General features: G+C 42.1%; 1 protein-coding gene across 2 annotated transcripts in view; it reads right to left on the bottom strand.

Moving 5' to 3' along the window:
- The window catches only part of LOC122447477 (ATP-binding cassette sub-family C member 4-like), a 1,659,665-nt gene that overhangs the window by 515,611 nt on the left and 1,118,987 nt on the right, over positions 1–25,067 (bottom strand). The window contains exons 5-11 of one of the 2 annotated variants that reach the window (XM_043478130.1): positions 24,452–24,541; positions 20,773–20,936; positions 19,501–19,626; positions 17,418–17,667; positions 10,757–10,858; positions 8,538–8,627; positions 6,641–6,832 (exon numbers count right to left, since the gene is read on the bottom strand). The exons of the other annotated variant lie outside the window; for it this stretch is intronic. Coding sequence (XP_043334065.1) covers positions 6,641–6,832; positions 8,538–8,627; positions 10,757–10,858; positions 17,418–17,667; positions 19,501–19,626; positions 20,773–20,936; positions 24,452–24,541 — 1,014 coding nt within the window. The remainder of the gene's footprint in view (positions 1–6,640; positions 6,833–8,537; positions 8,628–10,756; positions 10,859–17,417; positions 17,668–19,500; positions 19,627–20,772; positions 20,937–24,451; positions 24,542–25,067) is intronic. 2 annotated transcript variants of the gene reach the window in all.

Here is a 25,067-nt window from a genome sequence, read left to right as displayed (position 1 = left end):
TGGCAAAGTAATGGCTCTGCTTTTTAATATGCTGTCTAGGTTTGTCATAGCTTTTCTCCCAAGGAGCAAATGTTTTTAATTTCATGACTGCAGTCACCATCTGCAGTGATTTTGGAGCCCAAGAAAATAAAGTCTGTCACTGTTTCCATTCTTTCCCCATCTATTGCCATGAAGTAATGGAACTGGATGCCATGATCTTAGTTTTTTGAATGTTGAGTTTTAAGCCAACTTTTTCACGCTCCTCTTTCACCTTCATCAACAGGCTCTTTAGTTTCCCTTCGCTTTCTGCTATAAGGGTGGGGTCATCTGCATATCTGAGGTTATTGCTATTTCTCCCAGCTATCTTTATTCCAGCTTGTGCTTCATCCAGCCTGGCATTTCATATGGTGTACTCTGCATATAAGTTAAATAAGCAGGGTGACAATATACAGCCTTGTACTCCTTTCCCAATTTGGAATCAGTCCGTTGTTCCATGTCCAGTTCTAACTGTTGCTTCTTGACCTCCATATAGGTTTCACAGGTGGCCAGTAAGGTGGTCTGGTATTCCCATCTCTTCTAGGAATTTTCCACCCTTTGTTGTGATCCACACAGTGAAAGAATTTCTCATACCAATGAAGCAGAAGTAGATGCTTTTCTGGAATTCTCTTGCTTTTTCTACGATCCAACAGATGTTGGGAATTTGATCTCTGGTTCCTCTGCCTTAGACTTAAGTTACATGGTATTATATTAGAAGTCTTAGGTTGCCTATAATTATCAATTGGCACATTCTGTCATAGACAGAGTTTGGAGTTTTTCTCTAATAAACCCCTCATGCCTCAACCTAGGATGCACAGCAGTACCTTTCTGCAGATGAAGTCCTCACTTCTCTGTCTCTACTGCAGCAAATCAGGGGAGAAAGGAAGTAGCTCACTGGTGCCACCATGGCAAACAAGTCCTTTGACCTCCCTAAGTCTCATTTTCCTCTTCTACAGAATGTGCTGCAGAAACCAGAGTCACTGAACTCAAGGATGCTGTGAGAATCTAAAGAAGTATGTGAACACCTCCACAAATGAAAAAAGGACATGAGTTGATTATAACTTGTTGTTGGTGACTGATCCCTATTTTCTCGTCAAGCCAATAGTAGGACCCTGTTTACAGTGTGAATCATAATATACATAGCACATGACCACCATGGAAGAAAGAGACTCCATCGTAACCCTCCCTGACAACCACAAAGACACACACACACACAGGTTCTCCACTCACTCAAATCTTAATGGAGGTGCATCTGATGAAAGGCAGCAAATGCTCTATTGTGATAATTTATAATTACCTCACATTCTTTCTTTCTTGGGCTCAGAAATTAATACCATCTCTTGCTTTTGGTTTTCATTGAAAAAATGAGCTTTATGTTAAATTCTCAGCCTCATGCACACAACACAGAATTACTTGGCCTCTCTTTTACTGTTGACAGTCCTTGCAAACTATTCCGCTTAGTTTTTTTTTTTTTTTTGGTTCCGCTTAGTTTTTATGCTTTGATTTTATGTTGTTCAAATGCTTTTTTTCTTAACATAGCACCACGTTGTAATATAGCAATCTTAACCACATTCTAGAAAAAGCACTCACGGCCTCTCTTTCCAGGACATAAAAAACTATCTCTGAGTCTGGTAGTAATACTTTGAATGTGTTGTTGACTCTGCACATTATATATGAACAAGCCACGAAGGGGAAAAACATTTTGGAGGATTTGAAGTAAAACCAAGTCAAGTTGATTTCTCAGCCAACATGTTCTGATTAAAGGGGAAAAGCCTGAGTTTAGCATATATTATAGTTCCTTCCACAGACAGGAAAGTGTTCTTATTCATATTTGTTACCTCTAAGTTAAGTAAGTAAGTTTAGTCATTCAATCATGTCCAATTCTGTGATCCCATGGACTACAGCCTACCAGGCTCCTCTGTCCATGGAATTCTCCAGGGAAGAATACTGGAGTGGGTTGCCATTTTCTTCTCCAGGGAATCTTTCCAACCCAGGGCGTGAGCCCAGGTCTTCCTGCATTGCAGACAGATTCTTTACTGTCTGAACGACCAGGGAAGCCCAAAAATGTAACCAATTCTCACTGAACAGCAGACACACAAACTAGAGGCAAACTAGGAAATGGCGATGCTGGTTTGATGCCATCCATCCAGAAGCACATCAAGGGCTCTTCAGTGATGGTGGAGACTCACAGTAGAGACACCTTGGAGCAGATTGCTGAAATGGTTAACAAGGGCCAGATATGAAGCCCTGGCAGAGGAGCACTGGGTTCCAGAGTCAAACAGCAGGAGCCCTGCTTCCTTCACAGCTTTTCCTCCATTTGGAATCGCTCTTTCTCTCACAACCTGTCAATATCCTGCCCATCTTTCCAGGCTCAGCCTAAACACACTCTCCCATGGAACCATCCTGGACTCATCTCTCTTCCTGCTGGGTTCTGTTTACATCTCTCATTTCTCATGAAGGACCCGTCCTATTCTGCTCCATCATTTGTACACGCGCACATGGAGTCTCACAGCTCCTGGGGGGTAAGATCTCTGGACCAAGCTCTGTGCTGGAACCTGATGCTGATTATCTCTAATCCTCACAGCAACCTGCACAGTCAGTGTTGGCCCCACTTCACAGATGAGGAAACTGAGACTGAGTGAGGTCACATCACTGGTCTGAGGGCGGTCAGCTTTTAAACAGAAGAGCTGAAATCTGAACCAGCTCATGTCAGTTCAGAGTCTTCTGCTCTTTCACATCATGCTGTCCAGGTGGTGACTGAAGGTATGTTTGAAATGAAGACAACGCTTAAGTAACTTAAGACTTGAAGGCCTCTATTTTTAGACATGTAAGTATCAATAAGCTTACTATCCTATGGTTGTCAAGGCAGTCTGAAAAGAAAATGCCCAAGTAAGTGATCTATGTGGAAAAATATTAAACTAGAATTAATCAATTTGATACCTTTAAATATGTTTTCACTAAACATTTCAAAAGCCTTAAAGATAACATGGAGATAAATGTTGCACACTATATTGCTTATATTATGGTAACAGAATATTATTATTGTTGATTTATATAATGTACTATGTGTAGAGCACCTATAGAAATACCAACTCAAACAATGGAAGTTAATATTCAGATACCTTCTTTCTTACATGTCACATTTTATGGATGTAATTTTACCAGAAACTGACTGAACTTATAATTAAGAATTAATTTGTTTTCAAAATCATTCTAATACTTACAGAGTCCCTAGCAATCAGGGGTTTAAACTCACGACCACATTTCATCTTCAAAACAACCTCATGAAGTTGATAGTCTTATTATTTCCATTTTACAGATGAAGTAACAGGCTTGTAAGGATCAATAAGTCAAAACCTCACACCTGATCAACACAGAAACTGGGACTCAATTTCTGAATCTTCTGACTCCTAGACCTTGGAGTTGATGTCATCAGCCTGAATTGATGTTGCCAATGTGATTACTTCATGTCTCCCTATTTTGTTACAGAAAAGTTTTCAGCTCAATGAACTTAAACGATTACTTCAATCTCATCTAGTATAATACATTTAGTTGTTTTTAACATATGTTATATAAAAAATGTTGCTTTTAGAAAGACAGTAATGACGATCTTACATGCAAGACAGCAGAGGAGACAGAAGTAAAGAACAGACTTTTGGACTCAGTGGGAGAAGGTGAACGTGGGATGATTTGAGAGAATAGCATTGAAACATGTATATTAACATATGTAAAATAGATGGCCAGTGCAACTTTGATGCATGAAGTAGGGCACCCAAAGTCAGTACTCTGGGACAACCCAGAGGCATAGGGTGAGTAGGGTGGTGTGAAGTGGGTTCAGGATGGGGGGACATATGTATACCCATGACCGATTCATGCTGATGTATAGCAAAAATCACCACAATATTGTAATTATCCTACAATTAAAATATACAAATTTTTAATAAATAAATACTGCTTTTTTATGGCTTTTCCTCCAGGATTTGGGGGAGGTGGGAGTAAGGAGAACAATAAGGAGAAATCTTTATTATATTTATATGGATGGATTGATGGATGGATGAAGAGAAAAAGGTTAGAATAGCAACAGCAACCACCACTTACTGAAACCCTGGTTTGTTTGCATTTCACGGGCATTTTCTGTAATTTATACAGTAATCCCACCCCTTCCCCCACTTAATAAGAATGGAAACTGAGACAAACACCTGGAGTCACTACCCAGCACTGTTCTCTCCAAAGGCCAAGCCTTTTCTACCGCACTGTTTATGCCGTCTCTGTGTCTATGGCCAGACTAACTCCAGGACACCACTATTTCCTGTGCCTGCCTTATGTCCATCCACTGATACCTGGAATCCAAGAGGAGATAAGCAGATGCTCTCATAAATTACTAAGTGGTTCCCAGATGTCATAAAGACCTTGCTAATCTCTTGTTAATCAGAGTCACAGATGACATTTCAGAGCAGCAACAAAACACTCTGACACAATGTCCTCATTTTGCTGCAGAAACGTCAGAGGTCCAGGCAGGTAACAGGACGTGTCCAGAATGACAGCAGGCAAGTGATGAAGCTGGGGCCAGAACTCTCCTCTCCGCTACTTCTCCACGCTGGGCCTCCCTTCCTGCCAAGGAGGGAATGGGCATGAGGGACCCAACTCCATGTCCCAACTATGCAGCAGAACAGGAGAGCAGTCAGTGTTTATAGCCGTCACATCACGTACAGAGGAACTGCTGTGCATCCCAGTCCTCAGGGCCCCTTCCACCAAAGTCTGTGCTGCACACATGCCCCATGTGGGTGAAGCCCCAGAACACTGCCCACGTTAGTGGTCCAGTCACCCCACGAGGCTGCGGCAAAGCATTGGTCCCAAGGATCTGAACTTGAGCTACTCACAGGCCTCAGTTTTAATAATTATAAAATGAAGATGGGAATATCGAAGACACTCATAAAGAATGAATAACTCATAAACCTTTTTACGTGTGTGCACACACATGTGTGAAAGGCAGAAAAATGATTTGCACGTGGACTCTGAATTAATGGAAGCTACTGTTCTCACTGTTCCATGTTTGCTTTCCCTTCTTATATGGTATCTAGACCATTTAATAAAAATCTAGCTCATCCGTGCTAACTTGACATCATTTCTGCAAATGTACAGTCACCCAGGAACAAGAACCTGGAAGAAAGAAACGAGCCCATTAAACAAGCAATTCTGTTTGTCCACATCATTGTAAAATGCTGCTCACCTGATGCAGAGCTTCCCAGGTGGCGCTAGTGGTAAAGTACCCACCTGCCAATGCAGGAGACAGAGACTCAGGTGTGATTCCTGGGTTGGGAGGATCCCCTGGGGAAGGAAATGGTAACCCACTCCAGTATTCTTGCCTGGAGAATCCCATGGACAGAGGAGTCTGGAGGGCTATAGTTCATAGCACTGCAGAGCTGGACACGACTGAAGTGACTTAGCATGCACACAAACACCTGATACAACCTATGATGTTCAAGCCATTGTTTAAGAATTACTATTTCCTCACAAAGGAGATTTAGAGCCTTCAACACCACACCTTTGAAAATCTGTCCCTGTCTTTTCCTCACAGTACAAAAGAGCAGTCAGATGTCCAGACTGCACTGAACAGACCCCACAGGAGACCTTTACTGATATTATTCACTGATTTTTTACAACCCGAGACAGTAACATAGTATTTAACATTATTTACCCTTTTTCCTTTCTTTTTACCAAACTGTATTCTTCTATTGCTTAAGTTTAGTTATTATTTATTCACTAATTTTATTTAATTCCCAACGTACAGCTCAACCTTTCATCTTACCATTCTCTGTGAAACTCAATGTCATTTCTGAAAACAATCTCCTTCAGTAAAATTATGCAGTATTTAAAAGAGGTTTTAGAGAAATTTAAAGAAAATTCTACCTTCTTTAAATAATAAATTACAAGTCAAAAATGAAGTGGAGAGAGAAACTCACAGGCTGAAAGGGACCAAGGAGGCATCAGCCAAGTGCAGGGGGCAGACCTTGTGTGGGTTCCAACAGTGGTGAAGATTTCTCAGTGAGATGATCAACAGCATGTAAACACAGACTAGCAGGTGGGTGATAGTCAGGAATTTGAGGTATTTTTCAGGTGAAATAAAGAAATGATTTTTTTCCCCAAAGCTTTCCTATCTTTTAGAGAAAAATAATGAAATGTTTACAGATGGAAATTTGAGGTCTGCTCCACAGTACTCTGGGGTGGGGGTGAGGCTGGCAGAGAGCAGGGGTAGAGATTCAGCAAGACCGGCCACAAGCTGATTCTGGCTGAAGCTGGGGGTGGGTACATGAGGGTTCATTATACCATGCTCTCTATTTTTGTAAATATTTGTAACTTTCCATTAAAAAAAAGTTGAAAGTGAATGAAAACTTCACAGAACAAAATAATCCCCTGTTCAGATAATGTATTCTGTATGTTATTAACCTATAAGAATTAAAACAATAGCATATGTACGCCTGCTTATTTATCCAGAAAACTAACTTAAAGATTAAGCAACATTTAAAAATCCATTTTTAAAAAAGAACTTTTAACAAACCTTGTAGTTTAAATCACTATCATTATTTTAAATTCAAGTATATGCAACTTAGAAGTCATTACTCACCTCTTCCAAAGCACAAGCCTTTATTACTTCTTCATATCTTTCCTTTTCATATTTCTTCCCAAATAAAATGTTACTCTTCATAGTCCCTGGAAACACCCAGGGCTGCTGAGACACATACGCGATCCTCCCGTGCACGCTGACCTTCCCCTGGCTCGGGGGCAGCTCCCCCAGCAGAGCGCTCAACAGTGAAGACTGAAACAGAGGGCAACACACACACGTGAACAGGGTGCACTCAGGCTGGAACACGCCCCGCAGCACAGCCAACCCCACCCTGGTGCTTGATACAGGATAGAACCCTTTCCTTCAACAGGATAAAGTACAGCCCTCTCAATTGAGACCCCCCCAAAAAAATAATAATTGAAACTAACATTAATGGTCAATGAAAACAATTGATAAAGGAATATATTAACAGTATAAACAATCTACTCTGCCTGAGTATCCCCCCAAATGAAATTCTACTTAGCAAAGAATAATTGAGAATGCTTAACATCCTTCTCTAGCAGAGCCCAGCAGGATGTGTATTTTATATATCTGATATTTAGTGCAATTGTTCCTGCATCTGGTATCCTTTACTTGACAAACACTTGTTCTTAAAAAGCTATGTATGAAGAATATAGCCAAAGATGATTAATTGAAAGAACTCTGAAGTGAGCTGTGTCTGCAGAGCAAAAGCCCATCATAGAGGAAATCAACACCCTTTTGTGTACACATCCCATATTTTAAAAAAATAGTTTATTTATTTTTAGTTCTTTTATTTTTTTCATTTATTTTTCACAATGCTATGTTGGTTTCTGCCATACCACAATTCTAACTTTTTTATTTATTTTTGCTTGCACTGGGTCATCATTGCAGTGCATGGATTTTCTTATTGAGGAACACAGGCTCTAGTGGGCAGGCTTCAGCAGTTGTGGCCCGTGGGCTCAGTCATTGCAGCTCCCAGGCTCCAGAGCAGAGGCCCAACAGCTGTGGTACACGGGATTAGCTGTTACACAACTGGGAAATGAGAACTTCCCAGGGACCAGGGATCGAACCTGTGTCTCCTTAATTAGCTGGTGGATTCTTTCACCAGGGAAGCCACCAGGGAAGCCCACATCCCACATTAGATTTCTGTATTCTGGTGTTTCGGACCAAGTGCATTTGCACCTTTCCTTTCAATCTTCAACATCACACAGATGTGGTGTGTATGTATCCAAACCATCAGAGTGCTCACAACACTGGGCTGAAATAATATGTCTGCATATCTTTCTTGCCCCAGAAACTGGTTGCCTTTGAAAGGCAGAGTCGGGGTCTTGCTCACGTCTATACCTTTATCTCCAGCATGTGACTGCACTTTCACTACACGTGCACTGATGGGATCACATCAAGTCACAGGAGGAAATGCTCAAAGCTTCTGGGAAGAGCCTTTATGACCTCCAGACATCCTGGAAGGGCCGCTAAGATGAAAAGAAGTCCCCATTGTCTCTGTCTATCCTGAACAGCTGTCACATAAATAATTTTCTTCACTGAGATGTCCAAATTTCCCACAGGCAGTTCCTAACGGGGCAATTTGAAGCACCAAGAAGGAAAAGACAGTGGGGGTTTATCCTGATTTATTTGGCCATGAAACATTCTTGTAAAATGAATGTTCGATGGAACACACCTAGACAGAGGCTGTTCTAGATACACTCAGTGCAAACTGAGTCACACACAGATCTGGGCTCAATTCTGAGAATTTAACGGGGGTTGTGGTGTTGCACGGAGAAGGAAATGGCAACCCACTCCAGTGTTCTTGCTTGGAGAATCCCAGGGACGGGGGAGCCTGGTGGGCTGCCGTCTATGGGGTCGCACAGAGTCAGACACAACTGAAGCGACTTAGCTGCTGCTGCTGCTGCTGTGGTGTTGCATCGCCATAACTTACCTTTCCTGCGCCCACAGGTCCAACCACGGCTAACAGTTCACCAGGTCTGACAGTAAAGGAAAGTCCTTGTAGGGTTGGGGTCTCTGATGCCTACAAATTAAAGTTTTTAATTTAATTTAACTTACCCATTTTAATAAAGTAACACAAGATTTTTAGAAAGTGGAAAATATAACAATAATCAACATAATTGATATGCAAAATATAACCCACATTTTTCTCTTTCCTATTTTAAGATACTGTGTCCTAGAGGCCTCTTCATCAAATCTTATCTCTTTGGGGATTGGAGGCAGCTTTAGCTGACTTTAGGGAGGTTCCTTCTTTTACTAGATTTCCATATGGACAGAAGAATGTTCCAACTACTGCACAACTGAGCCCATTTCACATGCTAGCAAAGTAATGCTCAAAATTCTTCAAGCTGGGCTTCAGCAGTACGTGAACTGAGAAATTTCAGAGGTACAACTGGAATTAGAAAAGACAGAGGAACCAGAGAGCAAATTGCTGATACCTGTTAGATCACAGAAAAAGCAAGGTAATTCCAGAAAAAACACCTACTTCTGCTTCACTGACTAAAGCCTTTGACAGTGTGGATCACAACAAACTGTAGAAAATTCTTAAAGAGATGGGAATACCAGACCGCATTACCTGTCACCTGAGAAACCTATATGCAGGTCAAGAAGCAACAGCTAGAACCAGACATGCAACAACAGACTGGTTAAAAATCAGGAAAGAAGTATGTCAACACTATATATGGCCATCCTGCTTGTTTAACTTTTAGGCAGACTACATGATGCAAAATGCCAAGCTAGATGAATCACAAAATGGAATCTAGAATTCTGACAGAACATCAACAATCTCAAACATGCAGATGATGGCAGAAAGTAAAGAGGAACTAAAGAGCCTCTTGATGAAGGTGAAAGAGGAGAGTGAAAAAGAGTGAATATTGGCTTAAAACGCAACATTCGAAAATCTAAGATCATGGCATCTGGTCCCATCTCTTCATGGAAAATAGAAAGGGAGAAAGTGGAAACAGTGGCAGATTTTATCCCGAAGTCACTACAGACAGTGACTGCAGCCATGAAATTCAAAGATGCTTGCTCCTTGAAAGAATAGCTATTGCAAACCTAGACTGTGTATTAAAAAGCAGACATTGCTTTGCCGATAAAGGTCTGTATAGTCAAAGCCAAGGTTTTTCCAGTAGTCATGTATGGATGTGAGAGTTGGGCCATAAAGAAGGCTGAGTGCCAAAAAATTGATGCTTTTTTTTTTTTTTTTTTTTTGATGCTTTTGAACTGTAGTGTTAGAGAAGACTCTTGAGAGTCTCTTGGACAGCAAGGAGATCAAACAAGTCAATCCTAAAGGAAACCAATCTTGCATACTCATTGGAAGGACTGATGCTGAAGCTGAAACTCCAATACTTTGGCCACCTGATACGAAGAGCCAACTCATTGGAAAAGACCCTGATGCTGGGAAAGACTGAAGGCAGGAGGAGAAGGGGATCACAGAGGACGAAATGGTTGAAGGCAGGAGGAGAAGGGGATCACAGAGGACGAAATGGTTGGATGGCATAATCGACTCATCTGGGAGATGGTGAAGGACAGGGAAGTCTGGTGTGCTAGTCTATGGAGTTGCAAAGATTTGGACATGACTGAGCGATGGAACAACAACAACAGAAACACTGGAGTGGGAGTCCATCCCATGGACAGAGGGGCCTGGTGGGCTACAGTCCACGGGGTCACAAAGACTCAGACACAACTGAAGCGACTGACACTTCACACTTCAGCTCAAAATATTAGATCTGGGTTTTCAAGAAAAGATGTATTTGTGCTCTGTATCTTTTTTTAAGGTGATCCTATTGTATAGCACAGGAAATTATATTTAATACTCTCTAATAAAACAATAAAAATAAGCTAAAAATTAAAAGAAGAATTTATGTACTTCAAGTTGAACACGTGCTAATACACTGAAAGCTCTCTTGAAAATGAAAAATACAGCAGCATGTCAATTGCCTCAGGCTGATTTTACACTTAATCTCCATTCATTGCAAACCTTATTCCATTCATTGCAAACCTTATTCCTGACTCTGACAATTTTTATAACATATTCTCAGTAAATGAGCAAGTCATATTTTACAGTATGTGTAAAAATCTCAAAATTCTCCAATAAATCTATGTCACAGTTGTCTTTTAGCAGTTATAGTTTTGGAATGGAAGGTTTCTTACCTTTTCCCAAGAAGCTGTAAAAGCTTGCACGTCCACAATAGTTTTACCATCTGATAGCAGCAGAGGGAAGCACAGTGTTACCTCATCAAGTAACAAAAAGTTCTACAGAAAAAGGCAAAATGTAGATTGTTTATACTGCAAGAACTAGGGACAAACAAAACAACTGCTTCTCTTGAATTTTCAATAAAAATGTTTATACCTATTGTTTATACCTACCTATCATTTTACAACTGAATTTTATTAGGTCTTAGTTCATATGAGAAATAGTAAATAGTATATAATATACTATTATTATAGTTTATGTACATCTAAGTATATAATATAGTACAGAATATATATAATATACATATACATACATATATATAGTATGTGTGTGTGTGTGTGTGTATGTGTGCATGTATAAAACAGATAAATAAAGAGTTCCTGGCCATGGGGCTCTCTTTGTTACCTTCTCAACAAGTGTACTGGTTCCTCTCTAAGAAGAGAATATGGCTTCAAACTCCAGTACATTTAGAACCTGGACATTTTCACTGTTTTACTTTTGGGTTACCAATAATAAACAGGTGAGCTGGTAGGAAATTATTTCATAAACATTAACTGAGTCTCACATGTGCCAAGCACCATGCAACACTGCTAGAACAGAGAGGAAGGCCCTCCTCAGGCCGTCAGAAAGCAGGAGGCACCGGACAGGCTGGGAACACAAGACCAAAGACAGAGACTCTGAGTGCAAACCCTGTCCACTCTGCTGTCCCCCTCGTGTGTCAATATCACATCACTGCTTGTCATAAATTCTAAAAGTCATCATTCTCAAGTCATCTCCTCAAGTCATCATTCTAAAAAGAGAATGCCCTTAAGTTTCTATCTCTTAAAAGATATTTTACAAGCATCTTTTCACAATCACTGCCTCTTCTCCTTAGTCAATGCCCTCTCTCCTCCACAGCAGGAATGGCCACACCTCTCACTTCTTGTTATCTTCTACACCACTTAGCAGCTAACTGATGCAAAGTAGCTGAAGAAAACAGTCTTATAAGCTGCTACAAAGCTGAACACACACAAGAAACTCCCCCGTGTCTTGCAAATGCTACACATAATTCAATGAAAAAAGCAAGAGAGGTAGAGAAACTGAACACACAACTTAGACCACTCCCACTTCCCAAGGTCCCCAAAACTGTAAATGTGAGGCAGAGACTGCTGGCTATCCTTGATATCCGCTCTCTTTCTTCTGAGGTAACAAACCTAGATTTTACCTGCACGTGGTAGCCTGGAAGGAGGCCCTCTGTCTCTAGACGCCTGAGCAGATAGGAGCAGCCACGTGACTAAATCCAGGTCACTGGGGAGGGACAGCAACCAGGACCTTCGTCCACCCCAGCCTGGGCCTTGGGGGCTGCCAGCTGGGTCAAGGTCACATGCAGTGGAGTAAATTAAGGAGAGGAAGAGTCTGAGTTCCAACACCATGGAGGTTCATACTAGCCGTGGGACTTGTTAGGGGGAGAATTGTATCCCCACAAAAAAGATACATCCTAAGCCCAGTTAGCTCAAAATGTGACTTTATTTGGAAATTTGGTTGTTGTAAATATAATCAATTAAAGTGAGATCACAGTGGAGTAGGGTAGGCCCTGAATCCAATATGACTGGAGTCCTCATGAGAAATGCAGAGACAGACACGCAATAAAACAGCTACCTGATGACGGAGACAGAGGCTGGGATGATGGCTTTCAAGCCAAGGAATGCCAAGGTTTGCCTGCAACCACTCAGAGCTAGCAGAGGCAAGAAAGGATGCTCCTTTATCTGATTCCGAGGGATCCTTCCCTGCTGACACCCTGATTTCAGACTTCTAGCCTCCAGGACTGTGAAGCAAAACATTCCTGTGGTTTTAAGCCACATGGTTTGTGGTACTTTGTATCAGCAGCCCCAGGAAACCCAGAGCCTCACAAGGATTCTTGCATGAGAGAAAAACAAATGACCCCTGTAAGCAGCTTTAACATGGGTAACTCTGGGACCCACAGGCTAACTGAATCCTTACCAACACGGAGTGGCGGGGGGGGGGGGGCAACTAAAACAAGCACGTGAGGATGTGAGGATGTTTGAGAAAGAAAACAACACAAAAATAGTAATTAACTACCTTAAACATCTTGACACCCCATCTATTGTGTCTCAGAGTCATAAACGTGATTGTAAACTTCTACTTAAAAAGAAGAAGAGGTAAAAAATAAACGTGAAAACCGTTCTGCAGCAAAAGAAAGACAAGATCCTTGCATTTCTGTCAAATGTCAGCTGGTGGAAGATGCAATTCATTCATTCCTTCCTCCTCTCATCCAAGCTCACTGAGAACCTAACACTGGGCACGGTGACTCCTACCGTCCCCAAGCGCGTGTCCACCAGGAGGCAGGATGGATGGATGGTGGTCTGAGGACTCGGTTGCAGGCTTTCAACCACTACAGCCTGAGTTCTCTCTCCACACCACCTCTCCCATCATTAGCTAGGTACCAGCTCTCACCTGTTCTGACACAATTCATCTCTCTCCCAATTCGTTTTCCTCTTGAAACAACATAATTTCAGAATCTCACTCACTATTAGTTATTTCAATAATGCAATTTTTCTTTTGCTGGTTCCTTCCCTAGCCCTTCCCAACACCACTGACCCTACCCCAAGACAATTTCCTCCTGATCTCCTTACAGCCCCTCTGAGAGTGTCCACAAGCTTAACACCCCCAGTGACCCACTAGCACCTAAGTCCACACTCCCCAGGTGGCCTCTGCCTGGACACCCTGAGTACTGACCCTACCCATCCTTCCGGCCCATCTCAAATACTAACCATATGGGAACCAGCTCAGCACATCCCCAGCTGGCACTGCCCTCCCTACCTCTGAATCCCCAGAGGAATATTAAGCCACACAGAAGGGAGACACTACATCATTCATGCACCTTTACAGTCCCAACTCCAACTAAGACCGAGCCTTACACAGTCAGCCCATTGAGGGCATCAGCTTAAGGAAGGAACAGACTGCATGGTTGTTCAAACCATCCAACCACTGACTGCATGACTACAGCCTTACATAGTCTAAGCTGACACAGCAACAAGAAAAAGGTTATGAGACAGGCTGGGACCTGGGACCCTCGATGGGAGCGCTTGCACCTGGACAAACGTCTCTTGAGCAACAAACTACAAAGAAACCATAAGGGACTAAACACACCTGCACACGTGGAAAGGCGATCACGGACAGTAAGATACAAAAACACCACAAGCCAACTGGCATTTCTGAGCTGCTGGGAGCAAAGCAGGGAACTGTGTATGATCTTGGCACATGGCACCTACAAGACGGTGGGCAGACCACTTAAGTCACCCCTGTGGCTCAAACACCAATCCGCCCCTACCCTCACCCCACTTAAGGAACCAGCCCGCCCTTCTCAAAGAGTCAACAGGGCATCAGTTTCTTGTTTCCATACTTTGTGCTACAGCACAAGCCTCAGTAAAGCCTTGCTTGAAATTCTCGTCTGGCCTATTATCAACTTCTATCAATTAAAAAGACCAAGGGCCCTGGAGAGTAATATATGTGTTATATATCTGATCTAGACAGAATCAAATACAATTTCAGCTTAAGCATGTAACCAAGACATCAATACTCAAAATGTATACATTTGAATAGAAATTCCTCACTTTCAAACAAAAAAGAAAGGAAAGGAAAATTATGCCCTAAGTGAAGAATTAAATTTATTGAGCACTTGTCCACAAATAATAGCTCTGAGGGAAAGAGATATCACAGTCTTCCAAGGGTTAAATGAGATCCCATTCAATACATGATCAGCTCATAAAGGTGCCAGAAATGCTGGCTGGATTTTTCTGCAAGACTCAGTCTGATGAAAAAGCTGAAATTAAATGACCATCAGAGCCATGAAGTACAGACACAGAACAGGAAATGCAGGAAAGTATCAACACTAGAACTGCAGCCAAAAAGACTGACTTGCTCATGACTGGTAATGGAAAACCTAAGGTGCTTTCTGAACAATATAACCTCAAAGACATATTTTACTGGATGTTAAAGTTATTGAAGACTTTTAGTGAGTGCTTTGAAGTTGAGATCTTTTGCAATTCTATTGGAGTCATCCAGTGCCAAGACCATGGGTCCCCCTTCTTCACTTAAGAGAAAAATAGAGAGACTTCTTGGGTTTATGAGGTCATAATAAATCATTCAATTTCAGACAGCTGATTTAATCTTCACATGAAACTGAAATACTTGAGTACCTACTGTGTGCCAGGCCCTTGTCTTCGTGATAAAAATTATTTACCCCTGACTATTTAGGGACTCATGTATAGATGCGAGAGTTGGATTGTGAAGAAAGCTGAGCGCCGAAAAATTGGTGATTTTGAACTGTGGTGTTGGAGAAGACTCTTGAGAGTCCCTTGGACTGCAAGGAGATCCAACCAGCCCATCCTAAAGGAGATCAGTCCTGGGTGTTCATCGGAGGGACTGATGCTGAAGCTGAAACTTCAGTACTTTGGCACCTCATGCGAAGAGCTGACTCACTGGAAAAGACCCTGATGCTGGGAGGGATTGGGGGCAGGAGAAGGGGACAACAGAGGATGAGATGGCTGGATGGCATCACCGACTTGATGGGCATGAGTCTGAGTAAACTCCAGGAGTTGGTGATGGACAGGGAGGCCTGGTGTGCTGCGATTCATGGGGTCGCAGAGTCAGACACGACTGAGCGACTGAATTGAACTGAACTGAATTTAGGGACAGTTAGTTTTTTTTAATTTAATTAATTTATTTATTTTAATTGGAGGCTAATTACAATAGTGTAGTAGTTTTTGCCATACATTGACATGAATCAGCCACGGGTGTACATGTGTCCCTCATCCTGAAACCCCCTCCCACCTCCCTCACCATCCTATCCCTCTGGGTCATCCCGGTGCACCAGCCCTGAGCACCCTGTCTCATGCATCAAACCTAGACTAGCGATCTGTTTCACACATGATAATATACATGTTTCAATGCTATTCTCTCAAATCATCCCACCCTCCTCTTCGCCCACAAATTCCAAAAGTCAATTCTTTGCATCTGTGTCTCTTTTGCTGTCCCACATATAGGGTCATCGTTAACATCTCTCTAAATTCCATATATATGTGTTAATATACTATATTGGTATTTTTTACTTACTTCACTCTGTATAATAGGCTCTAGTTTCATCCACCTCATTAGAACTAATTCAAATGCATTCTTTTTAATAGCTGAGTAATATTCCATTGTGTATATGCACCACAACTTTCTTATCCATTCATCTGCCGGTGGACATCTAGGTTGCTTCCATGTCCTGGCTATTGCAAACAGTGCTGTGATGAACATTGGGGTGCACGTGTCTCTTTCGGTTCCGGTTTCCTCAGTGTGTATGTCCAGCAGTGGGATTGCTGGGTCGTATGGCAGTTCTATTTCCAGTTTTTTAGAGAATCTCCACGCTGTTCTCCATCGTGGCTGTACTAGTTTGCATTCCCACCAACTGTGTAAGAGTGTTCTCTTTTATCCACACCCTCTCCAGCATTTATTGTTTGTAGATTTTTGGATATCGGCCATTCTGACCGGCATGAGATGGTACCTCATTGTGGTTTTGATTTGCATTTCTCTGATAATGAGTGTTGTTGAGCATCTTTTCATGTATTTGTTAGCCACCTGTATGTCTTCATTGGAGAAATGTCTGTTTAGTTCTTTGGTCCATTTTTTGATTGGGTTGTTTATTTTTCTGGAATTGAGCTACATGAGCTGCTTGTATATTTTTGAGATTAATTCTTTGTCAGTTTCTTCGTTTGCTATTATTTTCTCCCATTCTGAAGGCTGTCTTTCCATCTTGCTTATAATTTCCTTCGTTGTGCAAAAGCTTTTAAGTTTAATTAGGTCCCATTTGTTTATTTTTGCTTTTATTTCCATTACTCTGGGAGGTGGGTCAGAGAGGACCCTGCTGTGATTTATGTCAGAGTGTTTTGCCTATATTTTCCTCTAGGAGTTTATAGTTCCTGGTCTTACATTTAGATATTTAATCCCTTTTGAGTTTATATTTATGTATAAAAAAGGAGACAATAGGTATGGTGGGAATCACAAGTTTTTAGGGAAGAGGGGAGCTAAAGACAGGCTTAGACACTAAGTAAAATAAAGACAGGAACAAAATGCAGAGATCAGAAATCAACAAGAAAACATCTGTAGAGTAAAGAATCCATTTCTAAACACAGAGAACTAAGTGAATCTGAGGCCACTCTTCCTGCCCAGGGAACAGGGACTTCTCAGCAAGTTCCTCCCCTCCCGGCTCAGAGAGGGATCCTCGTTAGCCCAGGACTGTGCACCGTCACTACCTAGTCATTCCAGTCAGCACAGCAGATGCATCTGTTTGCTTCTCCTGCTTTTACACATTTTAATCACTCTGCAGCCATTATTGCACATCAAGAGCCTGTGCTGCTGCTGTTTATACTACTGGCCCTAAATGAGCACGGATCTCACAGTACTTTTAACGTACTTTACCTAAGAAAAGAGGAGAATACAGACATCTTGGAAAGACTGCCAGCTTGGCACTGAAAGAGTTAAATCTCACCTAAATGGTACACAGTGACACCACATAAAAGGAGGAGTTTTAGGTAAAATTCACCTATAACTTAAAAAAGTTATTTTTCACTAAACCTTGATTCTTTGGATGCTGACGATGGCCTCTGACACCTTCTCAGTGGCCATGGGGAAGTAGAGGGTGCTTGAAAACCGCAGGGCCTCGAACAGCATCACCACCACAAACACTTGGCTGGCTGTGACCAGGTTGTCAAGGAGCTCATTGGTGATGAAGGTGACAAAAATCATAATTTTGCTCACAGTGAAAAATGATGCCAAATTCATGCCCCTAAGGTAAGAACTTCTCAGAATTTTGGAAATTTCCTTCCTGTAAAAGAAAGTAGGACAAAGGTTTTATAAGAAGCATCAACATACAAGATGTGAATTCATTGCCCTGTGTAAGTGGCCCCTTTCTAGGGAATAGACACAGATTGAGATAAACCATCCCTCACATCATGGAGACATTAGCATAGTGCACACTCAGGGGTCTGCCTGACACCAGGACCACACACTGCATCACCCTTCACTCTTTCAAGTAAAAGGAGGCTTTCTGTCACAATTTCAAACATTTTGGGTCATTCCGATGGGGTTTGAACATTCATTCAACAAACATTCATAATCACAAGTCTGTGCCAGGTTCCTCACAAAAAGATACAGCCTGTCCCATCCAGGAGCTCATGAACTTGTAAGGGAAGAGAACTGTCAACCACAAAATTGGGAGACATTAGACAGAGATGGTCATCACAGCCCCCGTGGGAGCTCAGAGCAGAGGCGTGTAACTCGGAGCAGTGGAGTCAGGGCAAGTCATACACATGTGGAGTCTGAGAAGATGAGCTGGAGTCAGTCAGGGCTGGCAGAGACCAGAGAAGAAGGAAGATGGGAGTGTATTCCCAGCAGAGGGAGGGACCCCACAAAGGTGCAAAGTGAGAGCTGACAACGTGGGGTCAGAGAAATGTTCATCAGGTATTTAAATAAAAGTTGGAAAAACAGTCTACAAACACGAATACTATCATGTGTGAAACAGATTGCCAGTCCAGGTTCGATGCATCAGATAGGGTGCTCAGGGCCGGTGCACTTGACCCAGAGGGATGGGATGGGGAGGGAGGCGGGAGGGGCTTCAGGATGGGGGACACATGTACACCCTTGGCTGATTCATGTCAATGTATGGCAAAACCACTACAATATTGTAAAGTAATTAGCCTCCAATTAAAATAAATAAATTTTAAAAAACATGAAGCAAAACAAAAGGGACAGTACTTTCATAGCTCCATTTGAAAAGAATAACAGTGATTTATGAGCTTTCTTGGCGGTAAATAATCCACCTGCAATGCAGGAAACATGGGTTCAATCCCTGGGTCAGGAAGATCCTCTGGAGGAGGAAATGGCAACCCACTCTGGTATTCCTGCATGGGAAATCCCATGGACAGAGAAGCCTGGAGAGCTACAGTCCATGCGGTCACAAAGAGTCGGAAATGAGTGAGCAACTAAGCATGACAACAACGAAGAATAGTGATTCGTACAGTTTGGCTCAATATAGGTACACTCAATCTCTATATGGGTTTCCTGATAGCTTAGTTGGTAAAGAATCTGTCTGCAACGCAGGAGACCCCGGTTTGAATCCTGGGTCATGAAGATCCACTGGAGAAGGGATAGGCTACCCAACTCCAGTATTCTTGGGCTTCCCTTGTGCCTCAGCTGGTAAAGAATCCACCTGCAATATGGGAGATCTGGGTTTGATCCCTGGGTTGGGAAGATACCCTGGAGAAGGGAAAGGCTACCCACTCCAGTAATCTCCCTTTTTATGCTCCATCAACATAAATTACTATTTTAGTTTGAATGTCATTGTTCAAATACTATATTAAAAACATTGCTTATTGAGATTTTAGGTATTAAGAACTACATAGAATTTCATTTCTATATAAGTAAGACACATATACATTTTTTTCCTTTGAGAAGATGGTAGATAGAAGAACAGGTTAAATGATGTCTCCACTGTTCTCCTTAACCCTACTGAAATATGTGGGGGATGCAATGGATAGTAAGTATTTAAGTTCACCCTAATGTGAAGGTGAACTTAAATACTTCTTTGGTAAGACATCTAAAGCATTCTGTAGAATTGGAAATGAAGCATGAAAACATGGGTGATATATATATCACTTACCTTCTCAATCTGGCAATAAGGTCTATAAATGACTTTTCCCAAGCATTCATTTTTATTGTTCTGATACCCGTTACGACTTCACTCATGGTCCTGATCCTGTCGTCTGTGAAAGCTGTGGTCTTACTCCTAAGGGGACAGTTGTGAGAGACGAGCCTTAGTGATCACAGCCCAACTTTCTGTGGCAGCAGCAGTAGTAGTGGGCATGGGGGTGTGGGGGCGGGGAGTGGTGGCTAGGAAGCAAATAATTCTCTATAGTCCTTTTGCACTTAGAACACAGGCAGGTCCTATTCAAAGTACAAATGGAGAAAAAGGCTTCATTTAGGAAGCCAACCATGCAGTCCATTTCAAGAAATAACTTGGAGAACATGCAGCATCAGCTAAGGAAGACCTAAAATGAGTCAGATATAAACCATCTGTTCAAGGAGGTCATGGTCAGGTAGGGAAGGCAGAGACACCCAGGAAGATAGAGTCTCTGCTGTAACAAAATAGGAGAGAAGTTCTGGGGAGCAGAAAAGATGGGACTGTTAAATATACTGTGAAAGGAGAACAAGAAGAGATTCAGAGACCTGGTAGCACTGGAACAGGCCCTTGAAGGATAAGGAGCATCTCTTCACAGCAAAGACAGAAAAGGAAATTCCAAACAGAGAAAGACACCAAGCACAGACCTGCACACACACAACACACGCAAGAGCTCAGTGAGCTTCAAATAGCACGATATCTCCATCACCTGACAACCACCCACCTCCAACCCTTTGGGACCTGCTTCAGGTCTAGCTCATCACCAGGAGGCTCTTCACCACCAGCCACTTTTCTATCATGTATGCTGCTGTGAATGTGGGGCTTTATAAAGACACAATGAAGATCAGCCTGGCCCTTGGGGTGCTTATAACTTAATGGCAACATGAACATAAAACTTGAAATGGCTCCAACACAAGCATAACAAAAATATATGTGGTGAGAAATAGGCCTACAAGATTATTACTATTTACCAATATTTAACTAACTTGGACATGGGTAAATTCTGCTGAAGGATATTCTACATATTCAGATATGGTGCCAAGAGCAGCCAGTGAATGCTTTCACTGTTCCTGTTTCAGGATCAGCCTTCAGCTTAAGCCTGGAGCCTTCACTGGTTAAGCCTGAAGGGTCTACAACCCACACAAAGAAGAAACCAGAGAAGACATTTGTCTTATTTTTGAACAAAAGCATCAAGCAGACTGTGGAGGTTACCAATTTCATATTATCAATTTTTAAAACCACTGTTTCTCTTACCAAAGTGAGGAAAACAACTTCCAGAAGCAGCTTTGCAAAAGCAGAAGAATAATGAGAACTGCCATCCCAGCAAGACATGATATTCCTATTTCCATCCAGAGCAGGGCGGTCACTGCAATAGATTGCAGTGGCCCCACCCACAGATAGTGCAAGAACATCGTTACCTTAAAAGAGAAAGACAAAACCTTCTTAAGATGGTGTAAAAATCAATAAGGACACAGTGTAGAAATAATCTCCTCTGAAGGAACAGACAGAAACCTAAACAGAAATGATCTCAGTGGGATTCAAGCCTGCTAAAACAGAAATCCAAGTATCCACCCCATGCCCCATTCAGGGGCAGCACAGGGCTGGCTTCAGGGACATCCAGGGAGAATCAGACCAGCAGTAACAAAGGGAGAGGTCAATTTTGTCCAAAACACAGATGACTTAACCTCAGTTCAGATGCTCAGTTGTCTCTGATTCTTTGTGACCCCATGGACTGCAGCACACCAAGCTTCCCTGTCCATCATCAACTCCTAGAGATTGCTAAAACTCATATCCATCAAGTCAGTGATGCCATCAAACTACCTCATCCTCTGTCATCTCCTTCTCCACCCTTCAATCTTTCTCAGCATCAGGGTCTTTTCAGGTGAGTTATTTCCTTGCATCAGGTGGCCAAAGTATTACAGTTTCAACTTCAGCATCAGTCCTTTCAATGAATATCCAGGACTGATTCCCTTTAGGATGAGCTGGTTTGATCTCCTTGCAGTCCAAGGGACTCTCAAGAGTCTTCTCCAACACCACAGATCAAAAGCATCAATTTTTTGGCACTCAGCTTTCTTTATAGTCCAACTCTCACATCCATACATGACCACTGGAAAAACCATAGCCTTGACTAGATGGACCTTTGTTGGCAAAGTACTGTCTCTCCTTTATAATATGCTGTCTAGGTTGGTAATAGCTTTTCTTCCAAGGAGCAAGTGTTTTTTAATTTCATGGCTGCAGTCACCATCTGCAATGATTTTGGAGCCCACAAAAATAGTATCTCTCACTGTTTCCATTGTTTCCCCAACTATTTGCCATGAAGTGATGGGACCAGATGCCATGATCTTTGTTTTTTTTTAATGTCGAGTTTCACTCTGCTCTTTCACTTTCACTCTACTCTTTTCACTCTGGTCTTTCACTCTGCTCTTTCACTTTCATCAAGAGGCTCTTCAGCTCCTCTTCACTTTCTGCCATAAGGGGGAATATCTGCATATCTGAGGTTATTGATATTTCTCCTGGCAATCTTGATTCCAGCTTGTGTTTCATCCAGCCTGGCATTTCACATGGTATATTCTGCATAGAATTTAAATAAGCAGGGTAACAATATACAACCTTGATGTACTCCTTTCCCACTTTGGAACCAGTCTGTTGTTCCATGTGCAGTTCTAACTATTGCATCTTGACCTGCATACAGATTTCTCAGGAGGCAGGTAAGATGGTCTGGTACAACCATCTACTGAAGAATTTTCCACAGTTTGTTATGATTTACACAGTCAAAGGCTTTGGCGTAATCAATAAAGCAGAAGTAAACGCTTTTCTGGAATTCTCTTGCTTTTTTGATGATCCGATGGATGCTGGCTTTTTGATCTCTGATTCCTCTGTGTTTTCTAAATCTGGGAGTTCACAGTTCACATACTGCTGAAGCCTGGCTTGGAGAATTTTGAACGTCACTAGCATGTGAGATGAGTGCAATCGTGTGGTCATTTGAACATTCTTTGGTATTACCCTTCTTTGGGACTGGAATGAAAACTGATCTTTTCCAGTTCTGTGGCCACTGCTGAGTTTTTCAAATTTGCTGGCATGTTGAGCGTAGCACTTTCATAGCATCATCTTTTAGGATTTGAAATAGCTCAACTGGAATACCATCACCTCCACTAGCTTTGTTCGTAGTGATGCTTCCTAAGGCCCACTTGACTTCGCATTCCAGGATGTCTGGTTCCAGATGAGTGATCATCCCATCATGGATATCTGGGTCATGAAAATCTTTTTATGTATAGTTCTTCTGTGTATTCTTGCCACCTCTTCTTAGTATCTTCTACTTCTGTTAGGTCCATACCATTTCTGTCCTTTACTGTGCCCATCTTTGCATGAAATATTCCCTGGGTATCTCTAATTTTCTTGAAGAGATCTCTAGTCTTTCCCATTCTATTGTTTTCTTCTATTACTTTGCATTGATCACTTGGGCAGGCTTTCTTATATCTCCTTGCTTTTCTTTGGAACTCTGCATTCAAATAGGTATATCTTTCCTATTCTCCTTTGCCTTTAGCTTCTCTTCTTTTCATAGCTATTTGTAAGGCCTCCTCAGACAACCATTTTGTCTTTTTGCAATTCTTTTTCTTGAGGATGGTCTTGATCACTGCCTTCTGTACAATGTCATGAATCTCCATCCATAGTTCTTCAGGCATTCTGTCTATTAGATCTAATCCTTGGAATCTATTTGTTACTTCCACTGTATAATCATAAAGGGATTTGATTTAGGTCATACCTGAATTGTCTATTGGTTTTTCCTAATTCAATTTAAGTCTGAATTTTGCAATAAGGAGTTCATGATCTGAGCTACAGTCAGCTCTCAGTCTTGTTTTTGCTGAATGTATAGAGCTTCTCCATCTTTGGCTGCAAAGAATATAATCAATCTGATGTTGGTTTTGACATCTGGTGATATCCATATGTAGCACTGTCTCTTGTGTTGTTAGAAGAGGGTGACTGCTATGACCAGTGGGTTCTCTTGGCAAAACTCTGTTAGACTTTGCCCTGCTTCAATTGTACTCCAAGGCCAAATTTGCCTGTTACTCCAGGTATCTCTTGACTTCCTACTTTTGCATTCCATTCCCCTATGATGAAAAGGACATCTTTTTTGGGTATTAGCTGTAGAAGGTCTTATAGGTCTTCCCCAAATGTTCTCTGTCCGAGAATTTAGCCCCCATCTCCTCTGGGTCTCTCTGACATCCCAGGAAAACCTATATTATGTTACCTACTTCTCTCTCAAGTAACGACTTGTGTATTTACCTCCCTGATAGGCTGTGGCTTCTATAGGGAAGAAACTAAGCTTTATTCATCCCTGAAACTGAGTAGGGACATTACTTCATGTTTGATGAATGGATACTCAAAAAGGAAGTGTCTAGTGAAACACAGATCTGACCAATAGCTGCAATGCCCTGGGTCATGTGATCTATGCATAAGGTCAGTGGAAAAAAGACTGAGGGGGGACAGCAAAGACGATATTGTATCTGGCTGGGTACCACCCACTTGGCATATCCCTTGAAGGCTTCCTATGCAGCAGGCAGTGATCAGAGCATAGGGGAAACAAAAATCCCTGCCCACCAGACCTTCATCATACAGAGAAGACAATCCAGCAACACCTACACCACATGCCAAGAAGGGCCACTCCAGGAGGATCCTTAGGGACACTAACCAATCTGGGCAACAACACTGATGCCTATTTATTATTAGAAAAGCAAAACTCTCATTTATGGAACAATACATATAATTACATCTAAGTTGCACACAGAAAAATGAAAGCTGGATAAATAGAACCTTTGTCTTACATCCTCAATGGAATCCTGGCTGACACCAAACCCTGGCACCTGGCATCCCAATAAGCTGAACCCAGTGAGAAGAACAGGAAATGGAAGAGGATCCCTCAAGGGCAGCTTACCTGGTCAAACCTGTTCACATCGTTGGACAGCAGGTTGACTATCTGGCCTGTGGTGGTTTTCCCCATGGCATAGCTACTCAGGCGAAGGGCCTGAAATGAGAGAGGGAGACAGAGAACTTGATTCCTAAGGTGACACCAAGTCATCTTAGAACATAACACAATGGAGCATGCGTTCCTGGGGTCTTGAGTGGTATCAGCACGAGCAGGATGACCCCTGACAACAGGGCTCTAGGGACCCTGTTCAGCCTTTCCTCACTGTGGCGGCAGCCCTGCTTCAAGGACGGCAAAGGGAGGAGCAGGAGGTAGAAGCAAAATCTCCCTGCCCCCCAGTTTCAATGAACTTGGACCTGTCTGAAGGATAAAGGGTGAAGGTTTGCACTTAAGAGACAACTAAGTAATTTTGAACCAAATTAGATGAGAGTGGAGAGGCTGCCTTAAGGAAAGAAATTCAGAGACCTGGACTGTAAATCTGGATTCAATCATTAATTCTGTGGGTGACAATATTTAAACACTTTAGGCTTAATTTGCTCATTCTGAAATGAGCAAGTATAACATTCAAAACACTGTTCCTGTGAGGTTCCTGTTCTTAATGCCAGTATGCTGACTTTACAGAAAA

The sequence above is a fragment of the Cervus canadensis genome, chromosome 9 (genome assembly GCF_019320065.1).
Source record: "Cervus canadensis isolate Bull #8, Minnesota chromosome 9, ASM1932006v1, whole genome shotgun sequence".
Lineage (NCBI taxonomy): Eukaryota > Metazoa > Chordata > Mammalia > Artiodactyla > Cervidae > Cervus > Cervus canadensis.
The sequence above is the reverse complement of the archived record's forward strand: the minus strand, read 5'-3'. Positions and strand labels throughout refer to the sequence as shown.